Below are 15,679 nucleotides of genomic sequence, written 5' to 3'. Positions count from 1 at the left end.
CGGAGGAAATATCACAGTGCACACTACTATTAGCATAATACTGTTTACCTATAGGCATGGTGCTGTAAGTAGAAAAGCGCGCTCTTCTAAAACACCACTAATACATCTGAGACCAAGAGAATTAGGGTAGGATTAACCCCTAAGGATTAAATAAACTGGGTTCTGCTATAAAATAAGAGGGTATTAAAGTAAACTGAGCCAAAAGAATTACCTCCTTCCTTGCCTTGAAGGAGATTAACCCTTAAGTCTCCAAATATCACATGCCCTTGTAGTGCCTGCTCACTGCCATAAATAGCTTCATTAAGGATCTTGTGTCCCATATAAATTGCAGTCTCTTAGCCCCAGAAGACTAAAGGCACTTACCTGCAAATATAGCTGTCCTGCAGAAGGACAGCTCACCTGGCATGAGAGGATGCTACTCCTCACAGAGACCTGTGGAAGAAAGAAAGAACAGAGTAAAACTACTCAGGCTTTCTATCCCAGGGCAGTAACATGTTAGGAAAACGCAGCAAGGCCCACCTGACAAGTTCCTAACTGCTTTAAAGCCACCACTGCCCTACTCCTCACAGAGACCTGTGGAAGAAAGAAAGAACAGAGTAAAACTACTCATGCTTTCTATACCAGGGCAGCAACATGTTAGGAAAACGCAGCAAGGCCCACCTGACAAGTTCCTAACTGCTTTAAAGCCACCACTGCCCTACTGAAGAGACAAACGTGGAGTACAGCTAGACTCAATCTTCATAGGAAAGATCAGAGAAAACCTACTCTGGCTTTCAAAATAATACAATCTTGATAGAAGTGAAATATCCAAATTTCTCAGACACCAAAAACTTCACCGCCTCCTTGCACTGAAGGCAAAGAGAATGACTGGGGATTGTGGGAAGGGAAGTGATGCTTGGCAGCTTTGCTGTGGTGCTCTTTGCCTCCTCCTGCTGGCCAGGAGTGATATTCCCAACAGTAATGGATGATTCCTTGGACTCACCGTATCTTAGGAAAGAAAAAGGGATTATCTATCTTTTTAAACAATAAACATTGTATTGTAAACTTTCCCTTTAACGCCCTTAGGACATTCCATGCCATCTTAAGTGTGTTAAAAGCCCAGCGCTGTTAGGACGCCATGGAAGTGGTTAAACTCCAAATTGAGCACTCCAACATCTTACGCAAGAAAATAGGGATGTCTCAACAAAGTTTAAAAAACAGAATTATGTTTACCTGATAAATTACTTTCTCCAACGGTGTGTCCGGTCCACGGCGTCATCCTTACTTGTGGGATATTCTCTTCCCCAACAGGAAATGGCAAAGAGCCCAGCAAAGCTGGTCACATGATCCCTCCTAGGCTCCGCCTTCCCCAGTCATTCGACCGACGTAAAGGAGGAATATTTGCATAGGAGAAATCATATGATACCGTGGTGACTGTAGTTAGAGAAATTAAATCATCAGACCTGATTAAAAAACCAGGGCGGGCCGTGGACCGGACACACCGTTGGAGAAAGTAATTTATCAGGTAAACATAAATTCTGTTTTCTCCAAAATAGGTGTGTCCGGTCCACGGCGTCATCCTTACTTGTGGGAACCAATACCAAAGCTTTAGGACACGGATGATGGGAGGGAGCAAATCAGGTCACCTAGATGGAAGGCACCACGGTTTGCAAAACCTTTCTCCCAAAAATAGCCTCAGAAGAAGCAAAAGTGTAAAATTTGGTAAAAGTGTGCAGTGAAGACCAAGTCGCTGCCTTACATATCTGATCAACAGAAGCCTCGTTCTTGAAGGCCCATGTGGAAGCCACAGCCCTAGTGGAATGAGCTGTGATTCTTTCAGGAGGCTGCCGTCCGGCAGTCTCATAAGCCAATCTGATGATGCTTTTAAGCCAAAAAGAGAGAGAGGTAGAAGTTGCTTTTTGACCTCTCCTTTTACCAGAATAAACAACAAACAAGGAAGATGTTTGTCTGAAATCCTTTGTAGCCTCTAAATAGAATTTTAGAGCACGAACTACATCCAAATTGTGCAACAAACGTTCCTTCTTTGAAACTGGATTCGGACACAAAGAAGGCACAACTATCTCCTGGTTAATATTTTTGTTAGAAACAACTTTCGGAAGAAAACCAGGTTTAGTACGCAAAACCACCTTATCTGCATGGAACACCAGATAAGGAGGAGAACACTGCAGAGCAGATAACTCTGAAACTCTTCTAGCAGAAGAAATTGCAACCAAAAACAAAACTTTCCAAGATAATAACTTAATATCTACGGAATGTAAGGGTTCAAACGGAACCCCTTGAAGAACTGAAAGAACTAAATTGAGACTCCAAGGAGGAGTCAAAGGTTTGTAAACAGGCTTGATTCTAACCAGAGCCTGAACAAAAGCCTGAACATCTGGCACAGCCGCCAGCTTCTTGTGAAGTAAAACAGATAAAGCAGAAATCTGTCCCTTCAAAGAACTTGCAGATAATCCTTTCTCCAAACCCTCTTGTAGAAAGGATAGAATCTTAGGAATTTTTACCCTGTTCCATGGGAATCCTTTCGATTCGCACCAACAGATATATTTCTTCCATACTTTATGGTAAATTTTCCTAGTTACAGGCTTTCTAGCCTGAATAAGAGTATCAATGACAGAATCTGAGAACCCACGCTTTGATAAAATCAAGCGTTCAATCTCCAAGCAGTCAGTTGGAGTGATGCCAGATTCGGATGTTCGAACGGACCTTGAACAAGAAGGTCCCGTCTCAAAGGTAGCTTCCATGGTGGAGCCGATGACATATTCACCAGGTCTGCATACCAAGTTCTGCGTGGCCACGCAGGAGCTATCAAGATCACCGAAGCCCTCTCTTGATTGATCCTGGCTACCAGCCTGGGAATGAGAGGAAACGGTGGGAACACATAAGCTAGGTTGAAGGTCCAGGGCGCTACTAGTGCATCTACTAGAGTCGCCTTGGGATCCCTGGATCTGGACCCGTAGCAAGGAACCTTGAAGTTCTGACGAGACGCCATCAGATCCATGTCTGGAGTGCCCCATAATTGAGTTATTTGGGCAAAGATTTCCGGATGGAGTTCCCACTCCCCCGGATGAAATGTCTGACGACTCAGAAAATCCGCTTCCCAATTTTCCACTCCTGGGATGTGGATTGCAGACAAGTGGCAGGAGTGAAGCTCCGCCCATTGAATTACTTTGGTCACTTCTTCCATCGCCAGGGAACTCCTTGTTCCCCCCTGATGGTTGATATATGCAACAGTCGTCATGTTGTCTGATTGAAACCTTATGAATTTGGCCTTTGCTAGTTGAGGCCAAGCCTTGAGAGCATTGAATATCGCTCTCAGTTCCAGAATGTTTATCGGGAGAAGAGATTCTTCCCGAGACCATAGACCCTGAGCCTTCAGGTGTTTCCAGACCGCGCCCCAGCCCACCAGGCTGGCGTCGGTCGTTACAATGACCCAATCTGGTCTTCTGAAGCTCATCCCTTGGGACAGGTTGTCCAGGGTCAGCCACCAACGGAGTGAATCTCTGGTCCTCTGATCTACTTGGATCGTCGGGGACAAATCTGTATAATCCCCATTCCACTGTCTGAGCATGCACAGTTGTAATGGTCTTAGATGAATTCGCGCAAAAGGAACTATGTCCATTGCCACAACCATCAAACCTATTACTTCCATGCACTGCGCTATGGAAGGAAGAAGAACAGAATGAAGTGCTTGACAAGAGCTTAGAAGTTTTGATTTTCTGGCTTCTGTCAGAAAAATCTTCATTTCCAAGGAGTCTATTATTGTTCCCAAGAAGGGAACTCTTGTTGACGGGAATAGAGAACTTTTTTCTACGTTCACTTTCCACCCGTGAGATCTGAGAAAGGCTAGGACAATGTCCGTATGAGCCTTTGCTTGTGGTAGAGACGACGCTTGAATCAGTATGTCGTCCAAGTAGGGTACTACTGCAATGCCCCTTGGCCTTAGCACCGCTAGAAGGGACCCTAGTACCTTTGTGAAAATTCTTGGAGCAGTGGCTAGTCCGAATGGAAGTGCCACAAACTGGTAATGCTTGTCCAGAAAGGCGAATCTTAGGAACCGATGATGTTCCTTGTGGATAGGAATATGTAGATACGCATCCTTTAAATCCACCGTGGTCATGAATTGACCTTCCTGGATGGTAGGAAGAATTGTCCGAATGGTTTCCATCTTGAACGATGGGACCTTGAGAAATTTGTTTAGGATCTTGAGATCCAAAATTGGCCTGAATGTTCCCTCTTTTTTGGGAACTATGAACAGATTGGAGTAAAACCCCATCCCTTGTACTCCTAATGGAACAGGATGAATCACTCCCATTTTTAACAGGTCTTCTACACAATGTAAGAATGCCTGTCTTTTTATTTGGTCTGAAGACAATTGAGACCTGTGGAACCTTCCCCTTGGGGGTAGTTCCTTGAATTCCAGGAGATAACCTTGAGAAACTATTTCTAGCGCCCAAGGATCCTGAACATCTCTTGCCCAAGCCTGAGCGAAGAGAGAGAGAGTCTGCCCCCCACCAGATCCGGTCCCGGATCGGGGGCCAGCATCTCATGCTGTCTTGGTAGCGGTAGCGGGCTTCTTGGCCTGCTTACCTTTGTTCCAGCCTTGCATCGGTCTCCAGGCTGGCTTGGTTTGAGAAGAATTACCCTCTTGCTTAGAGGATGTAGAATTTGAGGCTGGTCCGTTTCTGCGAAAGGGACGAAAATTTGTTTTATTTTTAGCCTTAAAAGACCTATCCTGAGGAAGGGCGTGGCCCTTTCCCCCAGTGATGTCTGAAATAATCTCTTTCAAGTCAGGGCCAAACAGCGTTTTCCCCTTGAAAGGGATGTTAAGCAATCTGTTCTTGGAGGACACATCCGCTGACCAAGACTTCAGCCAAAGCGCTCTGCGCGCCACAATAGCAAAACCTGAATTTTTCGCCGCTAATCTAGCTAATTGCAAAGTGGCGTCTAAGGTAAAAGAGTTAGCCAACTTAAGTGCTTGAACTCTGTCCATAACCTCCTCATAAGAGGATGCTTGATTGAGCGACTTTTCTAGTTCCTCGAACCAGAAACACGCTGCTGTAGTGACAGGAACAATGCATGAAATTGGTTGTAGAAGGTAACCTTGCTGAACAAACATCTTTTTAAGCAAACCCTCTAATTTTTTATCCATAGGATCTTTGAAAGCACAACTATCTTCTATAGGGATAGTGGTGCGTTTGTTTAGAGTAGAAACCGCCCCCTCGACCTTTGGGACTGTCTGCCATAAGTCCTTCCTGGGGTCGACCATAGGAAATAATTTCTTAAATATAGGGGGAGGGACAAAAGGTATGCCGGGCCTTTCCCATTCTTTATTTACAATGTCCGCCACCCGCTTGGGTATAGGAAAAGCTTCGGGGGGCACCGGGACCTCTAGGAACCTGTCCATCTTACATAATTTCTCTGGAATGACCAAATTGTCACAATCATCCAGAGTAGATAACACCTCCTTAAGCAGAGCGCGGAGATGTTCCAATTTAAATTTAAATGTAATAACGTCAGGTTCAGCTTGTTGAGAAATTTTTCCTGAATCTGAAATTTCTCCCTCAGACAAAACCTCCCTAGCCCCTTCAGACTGGTGTAAGGGCATGTCAGAACCATTATCATCAGCGTCCTCATGCTCTTCAGTATCTAAAACAGAGCAGTCGCGCTTACAGCCGTTAATTGTTGCATAGTAAGGAGGATTGGCGCACTAGATTCACTAGGGACCTCCTGAGTGGGCAAGACTGGTGTAGACATAGAAGGAGATGATGCAGTACCATGCTTACTCCCCTCACTTAAGGAATCATTTTGGGCAACATTATTATCAGTGGCATCATTGTCCCTACTTTGTTTGTCACATTCATCACATATATTTAAATGGAGAGGAACCTTGGCTTCCGAACATACAGAACATCGTCTATCTGATAGTTCAGACATGTTAATAGGCATAAACTTGATAACAAAGCACAAAAAACTTTTTAAAATAAAACCGTTACTGTCTCTTTAAATTTTAAACTGAACACACTTTTTTAATGAATATACGCAAAAGTATGAAGGAAATGTTCAAAATTCACCAAAATTTCACCACAGTGTCATAAAGCCTTAAAAGTATTGCACACCAAATTTGAAAGCTTTAACTCTTAAAATAACGGAACCGGAGCCGTTTTTACATTTAACCCCTATACAGTCCCTGGTATCTGCTTTGCTGAAACCCAACCAAGCCCAGAGGGGAATACGATACCAAATGACGCCTTCAATAAGCTTTTTCAGTGGATCTGAGCTCCTCACACATGCATCTGCATGCCTTGCTTCTCAAAAACAACTGCGCATTAGTGGCGCGAAAATGAGGCTCTGCCTATGACTAGAAAAGGCCCCCAGTGAAAAAGGTGTCCAATACAGTGCCTGCCGTTTTTTTTAATAAAATTCCCAAGATTAAAATAACTCTCCAAAGTTATAAACCATTAAATATGCTTATAAAGTAATCGTTTTGGCCCAGAAAAATGTCTACCAGTCTTTAAAGCCCTTGTGAAGCCCTTTTATTCTTATATTGAAAATTAAGAAAATTGCTTACCGGATCCCATAGGGAAAATGACAGCTTCCAGCATTACCAAGTCTTGTTAGAAATGTGTCATACCTCAAGCAGCCAAAGTCTGCTCACTGTTTCCCCCAACTGAAGTTAATTCCTCTCAACAGTCCTGTGTGGAAACAGCCATCGATTTTAGTAACGGTTGCTAAAATCATTTTCCTCTTACAAACAGAAATCTTCATCTCTTTTCTGTTTCAGAGTAAATAGTACATACCAGCACTATTTTAAAATAACAAACTCTTGATAGAAGAATAAAAACTACATTTAAACACCAAAAAACTCTGAGCCATCTCCGTGGAGATGTTGCCTGTGCAACGGCAAAGAGAATGACTGGGGAAGGCGGAGCCTAGGAGGGATCATGTGACCAGCTTTGCTGGGCTCTTTGCCATTTCCTGTTGGGGAAGAGAATATCCCACAAGTAAGGATGACGCCGTGGACCGGACACACCTATGTTGGAGAAAACAAAGTATCAGAACACACTAATCTAGAAGAACATTCCATGCCAGTCTTTCTTTGACTTTTGGAATGTTGAGATGGTTTTGTCTACTTTGTAAACAGATCAGATGGCAGACTAAAACCACAGATATCCCTATAGAACCACCATATTTCCTAGACAATATTTATTTATATTAGAGATAATCCACTTTCAGATTTTTACACTGACCCTAATATGTCTTTGTCCTTCTATTAACTACGGTGATTATTGTAAACACTACGAGAAGCCTTTCAGATGATTTATCTACAAAGCCACCCACTGATGTTTATACTGAATTATATATTTATAGCTTTTTTATTTCCTTCTACTATGAGTCACAGGCTTCTGTTCGTTTCTCTGTTCTTATTTAAAAACTTGCTGAAATTTCACTTCAGGTATCGTTTAGATGCTGTATGAAAACACCGTAACACAAGACAAGCCGTAAAGACTTTAAGCTATTTTTTTCTTAGTTTTAATATTTATTGAATGTAATTTTTTAATATGATACATAATAAGAGTTATAGAATACAACAACAAAGAAAAGGCTGCTTTGGTAATTATATGCATGTTTGTACCAGCACATCCTAATAAATGTACTTGACAAACTGATATATGTGCATACGATACTGATGTTTCAAGACCACAGTAAAAAATAAAATACCAAACAATGGGACCAGTAACTAATTTAACTGCAAGTGTATCACATACACCCTCCTGCCATATATGAAAGGTTATTTTAAAAAGGAGGAGTAGTGATACCGCACCAATTAGGTAGTGGAATCTGCTGTCATGGGGGGGGCACATTATGAAATTAATACAATAGATGCACATCTTTGCATTCCACACTTTTGTGAACATTCAGCAGTTTCTTTTACTTTTATTTTAACATACAAAATGTTGTAAAAAGTCCCAAGACTGCATTAAAAAAGGTTTAGCTTTACCTCTCATCATAGCTGAGATTTTTGTCAGCGAACTGCTCCAGAAGTGTCCGTTCAACCACACGTTCAGGGGCCTGATTCTGGAAGAAATAGACCAGCACATGTTGCAGACGTGGATCACTTGATGGAGTTGAGTCTTCATGAGCCAATTTGTAAAGACGAGAATATTCTTCACGGAATGCCTAAACGAGGTCAAACTTTTAGGAACAGGTGCCAACAAACAAATCAGCGAAAAATAAACAAACAATCATACAAACAAAACAAAAAAAAAAGGGAGAACCCCTCCGCTCTAACTAATGGAATTATCCGAGTAATCTTCAACCAAACATCCTTCCCCATATATATAATAAAATCCATCCATATACTGCTATAAATATCTCATCCGTTTTATAGAATTTTCTGTCATAAGCCTCCAGGATTGCCTGCCTCACCAATAAGCTTTTAATTTCCCCAATAGAGGGAATTTCATTATTAATCCAATTCTTAAAAATAAGAGATCTCGTAAGAATAATAACCCATTGGATAAATCTATATTTCAATCCCCATTCTGTTTTATTTAAGAAAAGGGAATTTCCCCCAAATATTTTAATCTTTTTCCCTGTGATTAGAAAGACTAGATAATCAACTTTACCCCAAAGCTGCCTAATCTTCGTACATAGAAATAGCATATGGATAATACCCGGGTCCTCCTCACCAAATTTCTTACATTTATTTTCTATCTGGGAATTCCATTTCTGTGCCCTCTTTGAGGTAATATAATCCTGATGAACCAATATGAAATGTGATTCTCTGAGCTTGGCTGAATTTGTTACTTTAACAGTTTCAAAACTTTTTCGATGTCCAGATTACCACTAAAGTTAAATCCACTCCATTTGCTAGAATAATCCCTAACAAACTCCTCAACCGCTGGGGCCTGCAGGATACCGTATAGCAATGAAAGTAAACCTTTTTTAACCCTAGGGCAATCCAAAATAGGAAGATATTTGGTTCTATACTAATCATTTGAAGCAAGTAATGTTTTGCCTGTAAAAAGAAGAACTTATCTAATGCTGGTATCTCATATCTTATCTGAAATTCCCTAAAATTATACGGACGTAAGGTCAGCGGGTCAATAAGATGATGAATATAATCAATTTTCTTAGCCCTCCAACGATGGAACACCTTGTAGCTTAACCCCGAAATAAATCTGGGTTGCCTGTTTAGAGATCAGAAAACTCTGACCCAGCTATTTCATCGCCCCCCTCCAGGCCAATAGAATATCTTTATATAGGGGGTGAGATCTAATCCTGTTTCCAAGTTCTTTATCTTAGGCATGTAGAATAAATGATAAGGATAGAGGAGCACAGACAGCTTCATCCATTTTACAATTGGCAAAATTATTTATGTGTGTTATCCAATCTAATGGGTATCTAAGTAGTGCCGCATACTTATATTTTTTAAAATTAGGCAGCGCCAAACCTCCTTTAGCCACTGGGAGAAACAGCTTATCTATTCTAATCCTTATCTATTCTAATCCTTGGCTTCTTTCCATGCCAAAGAAAATACCGTAGGGATTTCAAACATTTTGATCATCAGGGGTAGCATTCTAATCGGGTATAGAATTCTTGGTAGAATAAACATTTTAAACGCCGCTACCCTACCCATAAGAGATAGTGGCATATTAACCCAGTTCCTCAGTCTTTCTGCATTTTCCTTAAGAGATTGAATAATATTTAAACTATACCATTTGATTGGATTCACTGATAAATAAATTCCCAGACATTTCAGTATCTGGGTTTCTATAAATTGATATGATTGCATTTCTACAGGTTTTTTTTTTTTAACCACAAGATTTTAGATTTAGAATAATTCATTTTATATCCTGAGACTTTACCACAGACTTCCAATAACTCTATTATTCTATTAATTTGTTTTTCTGGAGAGGATACACACATAAGTAGGCCATCCGCAAAGAGCGAAATTTTTAAAATCTCCTTACCTATCTTTGACCCCTCCAGGCGTTTTCTAAGACTGATAGCTAGCGGTTCCAGTATCAGATTGAAAAGCATCAGAGACATAGGGCAGCCCTGCCTAGTGCCTCTACTTAGGGGGAAGGGAGCCGAGAGATAATTATTTGCCAGGATAGAAGCATTTGAATCTGAGTATACATTTGACACCAACCCCAAAAATTCCCCCCTCAAGCCAAATTTCATCAACGTTTCTCTCATAAAGCTCCACTCCACTCTGTTGAAGGCCTTCTCTGCATCCAAAGATAGCAGGAAGGCCTCCGGCAGAGTCGAGAACACTTCCCTCCACCTAGATCCACTGTATTTACATATTACTTGTAAGATCTTCCTTATATTCAGTTCTGGGGTTCTCCCCATTACGAACCCTGTCTGATCTATATGTAATAATTTTGGAAGGATTGGTTTAAGTCTGTCAGCCAAGATCTTCATCAATATCTTGTAATCAAGATTTAAGAGAGATATAGGCCTAAATGCGGATATCTGTGTATTATCCTTCTCTTCTTTAGGTAAAACAATAATATCAGCTGCTTTGAAATGAAGAGAAAGCTTTTGGTTATGAATATAGAAGTGATTGCATACTTCCCTCAGTACTCCAGTAATTTCATCCTTCAGAGATAAATAAAATTCTAAAGAGAGACCATCTGGTCCTGGAGCTATGCCTTTACTCATGGCCTTCATTGTTTTTATTACATCCGATTCAGAAATAGGAACATTCAAAATTACCAAATCTTCCTCTGTAATTTTTGGAAGTTTAATATTTTCCAAAAATCTCTGAATATCTTCCCTCTCTGGAAACTGAGATGATTATAAAATTTAAAAAGTAATTTTGGAAAAGTGCTGTAATTTCCTCTACTTTATTAATAGATCTCCCCTCTACATTTATTGGTCCTATAGATTTTCTTTTTTTTGTTCTATTGAACAAATTTGCTAGATATTTACCCCCTTTATTGCCAAATCTCTCAAAATGTGCTGAGCCCTTAGTAATTGCCTTCCTTGCTATAGTCAAGAGAAAGTCCTCTCTTTTTTAGATTTATAATAAGCAGTCCTATTTGCCTCAGTTGGAGAGTTCCTTAATTGAGAGTATGCTAAGGAAAGGGTTATTGACCGTTTCCTCTGCCCTCTTAGTTTAATTATATATGATGTAATTTCTGCTTTCATTGTTGCCTTCACTGCCTCCCAATATATAGGTATAATGCTGTTGTATTCCTTATTATTGTTGTTATACTCATGCTATTTTGATTTAAAAAAATGTAACAAATTTTAGGGATTTCATCAAATAGCTAGTAAAATAAAAGGAATTAAAGTTTGCCTTTTGTTGTTCACTCAACATTAAAGTTATAGAAGCATGGTCCGAAAATGTAAACTCCAAGATTTTAATATCGTTGACCCTATTCATCAGTGAATCTGAGATCAAAAACAGATCTAGTCTTGCCAAGGTATTGTGAGCTTTAGATAAGCATGTATACTCCAAATTATTAGGGTTTAGGAGTCTCCACGCATCTATTAAATTGTGGAATGTAGAAAAAGTTGAGAAAACCTTTTTTTCATATTTAGTATTGCGTTTCCAGCCTATTTTTACCTTATTTCCCCCTATTTTCTTTTTATCAAGGAAGGAGTCTGGCGTTACATTGTAGTCCCCCATGATTATAATCTTATGTTCTGAGAATTTTTTTATGATTCTGTATATTTTCTTCCAAAATCTCCACTCTGTTTTGTTAGGACCATATATATTCCCAATAACATATTCCTTACTTTCTATATCTACAGTATATGTATAAATACAAAACAACCTTCCTTATATACTTAAGATTTTGATTTAAGAGTATTGCTACCCCCCTTGCAGATTTACTATATGATGAACTAATAACTTCCGCAATCCATTTTGCCCTGATTTTTAAATGTTCTATTTCTGAAAGGTGCGTTTCCTGGAGGCCTATGATATCCAAATTTTTTTTACTGAGATCATTTTTTTTTTTTTTTTAATTTAAATTTTTATTGAGGATATTACACATATGATACAAATGCATTGTAAGTACAGTATACAAACATACAAATATTAGCTTCCTATTTGATAGACCTGCAACTGAAGTTATTTATTCCTCATTTTTTTACCCCTGAGATAATATTGGCCACTCGTGGACCTATAATAACAATGTGATATACATAAGGGGTGTGCATTAAACTAGACGCACATAGATGTAACAAACAGAAAATTTTGCATCAATAAAAAGAGTTAAGAAGGTTCTTATGCAAGCACAACAAATATATCCGTAGTAAAAATATAGATGCAAAGTAACAGGACTTACTAATTAAAGTTAAATATAACCACACCTGTGCCATTTTATATGAATACATTATAAACAAGTGCTAGCTATGTAAGATTTAAAATTTGCCAATAATCCAGGAATACCCTTTCATCAATATATATAACATGACCTTATAAATTATGTAAGGATGGCATTTACCTCCGACATACCGACCCCCCCCCCCCCGCCGAGGACGGCGCCAGGAGGGACCACATGCATCCAAACTGCGGACGCCATCCACGTATATTTGACATTTTATGGGTGGGCAACTGAGGGCCACTGGAGTTTTCTTGATCAAATGATGTGTACTGTGGCCCAATTAGGCAGTGTTTTAACTAACTGTTTGGAAATATACAGGCGAAAATATCTTGTTAGCATAAGTACACTGTCCATTGCCTAAATTTCTAGTGCCTATGTAAAACGTATAACAACAAAGCTTTTTTAGCATACCAACGCCTGGCAATCAAGCTATATGGGCAGATGTACAGATAAAAACATCTTGTTAACATAAGTATTCTCTTTGTTCCCTTGGTTTCTAGTGAATATATATAACCTATTTCAACAAAACTTTTTAAACATACAAACACTTGGCAACCAAACTGTATGGGAATCCTTTTTATGCCCATCTAGACACTCTACAATGCCCAGAGATTACCGTCCTTCAGGGATTTTTAGCCTGTGATACCATACTTTAATGTAAAACAGTTTTGGTAGCGACAGGTGTAAAAAAGTGACCTGTTGTAGATACATGTAGGACAGAGTTCCAAAGATTGTTGATACTGCGTCCTCCCAGGATCCCCCCCTAAGATCCTGGGACAGCCGCTCTGAGCCCAGTCCTTTTCTAGTGTTTGGGCTTTTTGGTGCTGCTCAGTCACAGACTCCCCGGCGGGGTAACTCCTCAGATTCTCCGGTTACAGCTAAAATGATGCTGGCATTGTTAACTAGGTTTTTTTAGTTCCCATGGGCTGTTTCGAATCAAGCGCTGTTTCAATCAGGTGGCTTGTAGGAGTTTTCTCCGTGTGGGCCAATGGTGTGAGAAAAGAGGTCGCTTGCTTACTTTCTCCTTTTGCCCTCCCTGTTCTGAGACTGTTATCCTTGTTTGCAGTCTGCTGATAGTTTATCGGCTTAGGTGAGTCCTCATCCAGCGATACTTCATGTTGTCCGGCCCCTAGGGACAGGCCAGACCCATATGTTGCAGTTGCTTTTGTTTTTGGCACCTCCGTTGCTGCAGGCAGTATTTTGTTCATCCAGAGTTGGATTTCATGTGCCGAAGGTGCTCTTTCAATTAGTGGTTGGAAGATCCTCTCCAGTTTAAGGAAAATAGAGTTGAGCGTGAGGGAGAAGCTTTTATCTCCTGCGTCAGTCGTAAGAGGCGCCACAGTACCGGCCTCCATGTTGTCCATCCGGTACAGTAAAGTGATGTTCAGAGATGGCAGGGTACCCTATGTATAATTGAAGGCGTTAGGTTAGGCTTAATTATGCGTTCTGTCCTGGCACAACACCCCGGAGTACCGGGGAGGGGGACGCTGCCTGTGTGAATCACCGCTGCTACAGGCCTCACTTGTCCATTTCCGGCCCTAGGGTCATAAATACAACAAAGCGTTTCCAATTTTGATATATTTTATTTAAGAGTCCCAATAGTAACGTGTTGGAGCACAATGCCGTAGTTGTGGAGCTTTATACAGCGGATAAAAGGCCACTCTCCCGGAGCTCAAGAAAAATGCGACTGCACCGAGTCGCTGCTAGGACACGCCCCCCCTTACTGAAATAATTTACAAAAGCTTTGCCTTTTATTGGGGAGTTAATACCTCCCACATTCCAAGAGAGAAGTTTATCCATTACTTAAATTCCCCACTAGATCAACTGTATAATAATGCCAAACTACCATTGGACCAAGAAATGATAAAAGCGGAGGGGGATTGAGGGGAGGGAAAAAAAAAAAAAAAAAAAAGGAAAAAAACATGTAAACACTAAAACACTTAAATCTTTATCTATATATCTGTACCGCGCCTTCTACTCCCATTTTCCCTTTTAAGCCTATTTATTTCCTCAGGTTGGAAAATCCTTATAGGGATCATCTCCCTTACTGAGGAGAGAGGTGGGAGAAAAAACAGAAAAAAAAACATTCTTAGACCCCTTAACCTCCCATTTTGTTTATATTACCTAAACCAAACATTCTCTTATGTAGAGGAATAATTTCCAAGCGATCCTTTCCCCCTCAAGCTATCTTCAGTTGTACAGAGCCACTGCTTACATCCATTAAAATTTCTATTCTAGACAGAGACTGTTCCCGATGATATAAAAATATACATTTTACAAAAGTCTTTACAACTACATTTTCAAGCAAACAGTTTGTAAGTAACATCACCCCCCATGCTACCACATTCTATTATGAACCTTCAGTTCTGTCTCCTCTGAATTGTTTATCTTTTAATAAGCTTCTTTCTCCTACCAAGTTATTGCAAATAATACTTTTTAGGCAAAAGACCCTATTTTCCTCTCTTCCTACTCTATCTGTAGGGGAGAGAGGAAGAGCCTAATATGCTGTTATTGTTAAAGTATTAAAAAAAACATTTGTTAAACATCTTCAAAGCTTTTCTACAGGTGTACAGTTATTTACAAACAATGGCATCTCCCTTACTATTCAATCCTAAATATGTGTATGAACCATTATTCTTTAAACAAGCATTTACATCTTTTAGGTGGTCTTCTCCTTTATGTTAATGTCCACCAGCGTTATTACTGTAACTCCCTAAGTGTTAAACACAACAAAACAGAGCAACACCTCCCTTATTATTAAATCCTAAGTGTGTAAATGAACCCTTCCTCTCTAAACAGACAATTTAGCATCATTTTCATATCATCTATAGTTTTGACACCCCACATCTTACAGAAATAACAACCGTTTCCTCTATGTTAATGTGCAGCAGTATTATTACTCTAGCTCCCTAAGTAGAAAGAAAAATAAAAAAAATCTTTTAAACATCTTACAAATTTTGTGCAAATGTGCAGTTATTTACCACCAATAACATCTCCCTTAATATTAAATCCTCAGTATATACCGTAAGTAAAACATTTCTCTTTAAACAAACATTTAAGTATTATTTTGGTGATCTCTGTATTTTAACACCCTACAATTTTTAGGTAACTTACTCATTAAAATAACAACCTTTTCCTTTATGTTAGTATGCACCAATATTTTTACTCTAACTCCCTAAGTGTAAAATCACAAATAAATATATCCTTACTCTTTAAATCTTTACATCATTTAAACAGCATATTCTGGGGGGGGGGGGGGGGAAACACCTTTTAAAAAACATAATTTATGCTTACCTGATAAATTTATTTCTCTTGTAGTGTATCCAGTCCAC

At 39.7% G+C, this 15,679-nt stretch overlaps 1 protein-coding gene across 4 annotated transcripts in view; it reads right to left on the bottom strand.

The window, feature by feature from the left end:
- Positions 1-15,679, bottom strand: part of USP28 (ubiquitin specific peptidase 28) — a 229,213-nt gene that overhangs the window by 33,882 nt on the left and 179,652 nt on the right. For all 4 annotated transcript variants that reach the window (XM_053690114.1, XM_053690115.1, XM_053690116.1 and 1 more), the window contains one exon: positions 8,000-8,178. In XM_053690114.1, the coding sequence (XP_053546089.1) occupies positions 8,000-8,178 (179 nt within the window). The remainder of the gene's footprint in view (positions 1-7,999; positions 8,179-15,679) is intronic.

The sequence above is a fragment of the Bombina bombina genome, chromosome 8, assembly GCF_027579735.1.
Source record: "Bombina bombina isolate aBomBom1 chromosome 8, aBomBom1.pri, whole genome shotgun sequence".
Taxonomy (NCBI): Eukaryota; Metazoa; Chordata; class Amphibia; order Anura; family Bombinatoridae; genus Bombina; species Bombina bombina.
The sequence above is the reverse complement of the archived record's forward strand: the minus strand, read 5'-3'. Positions and strand labels throughout refer to the sequence as shown.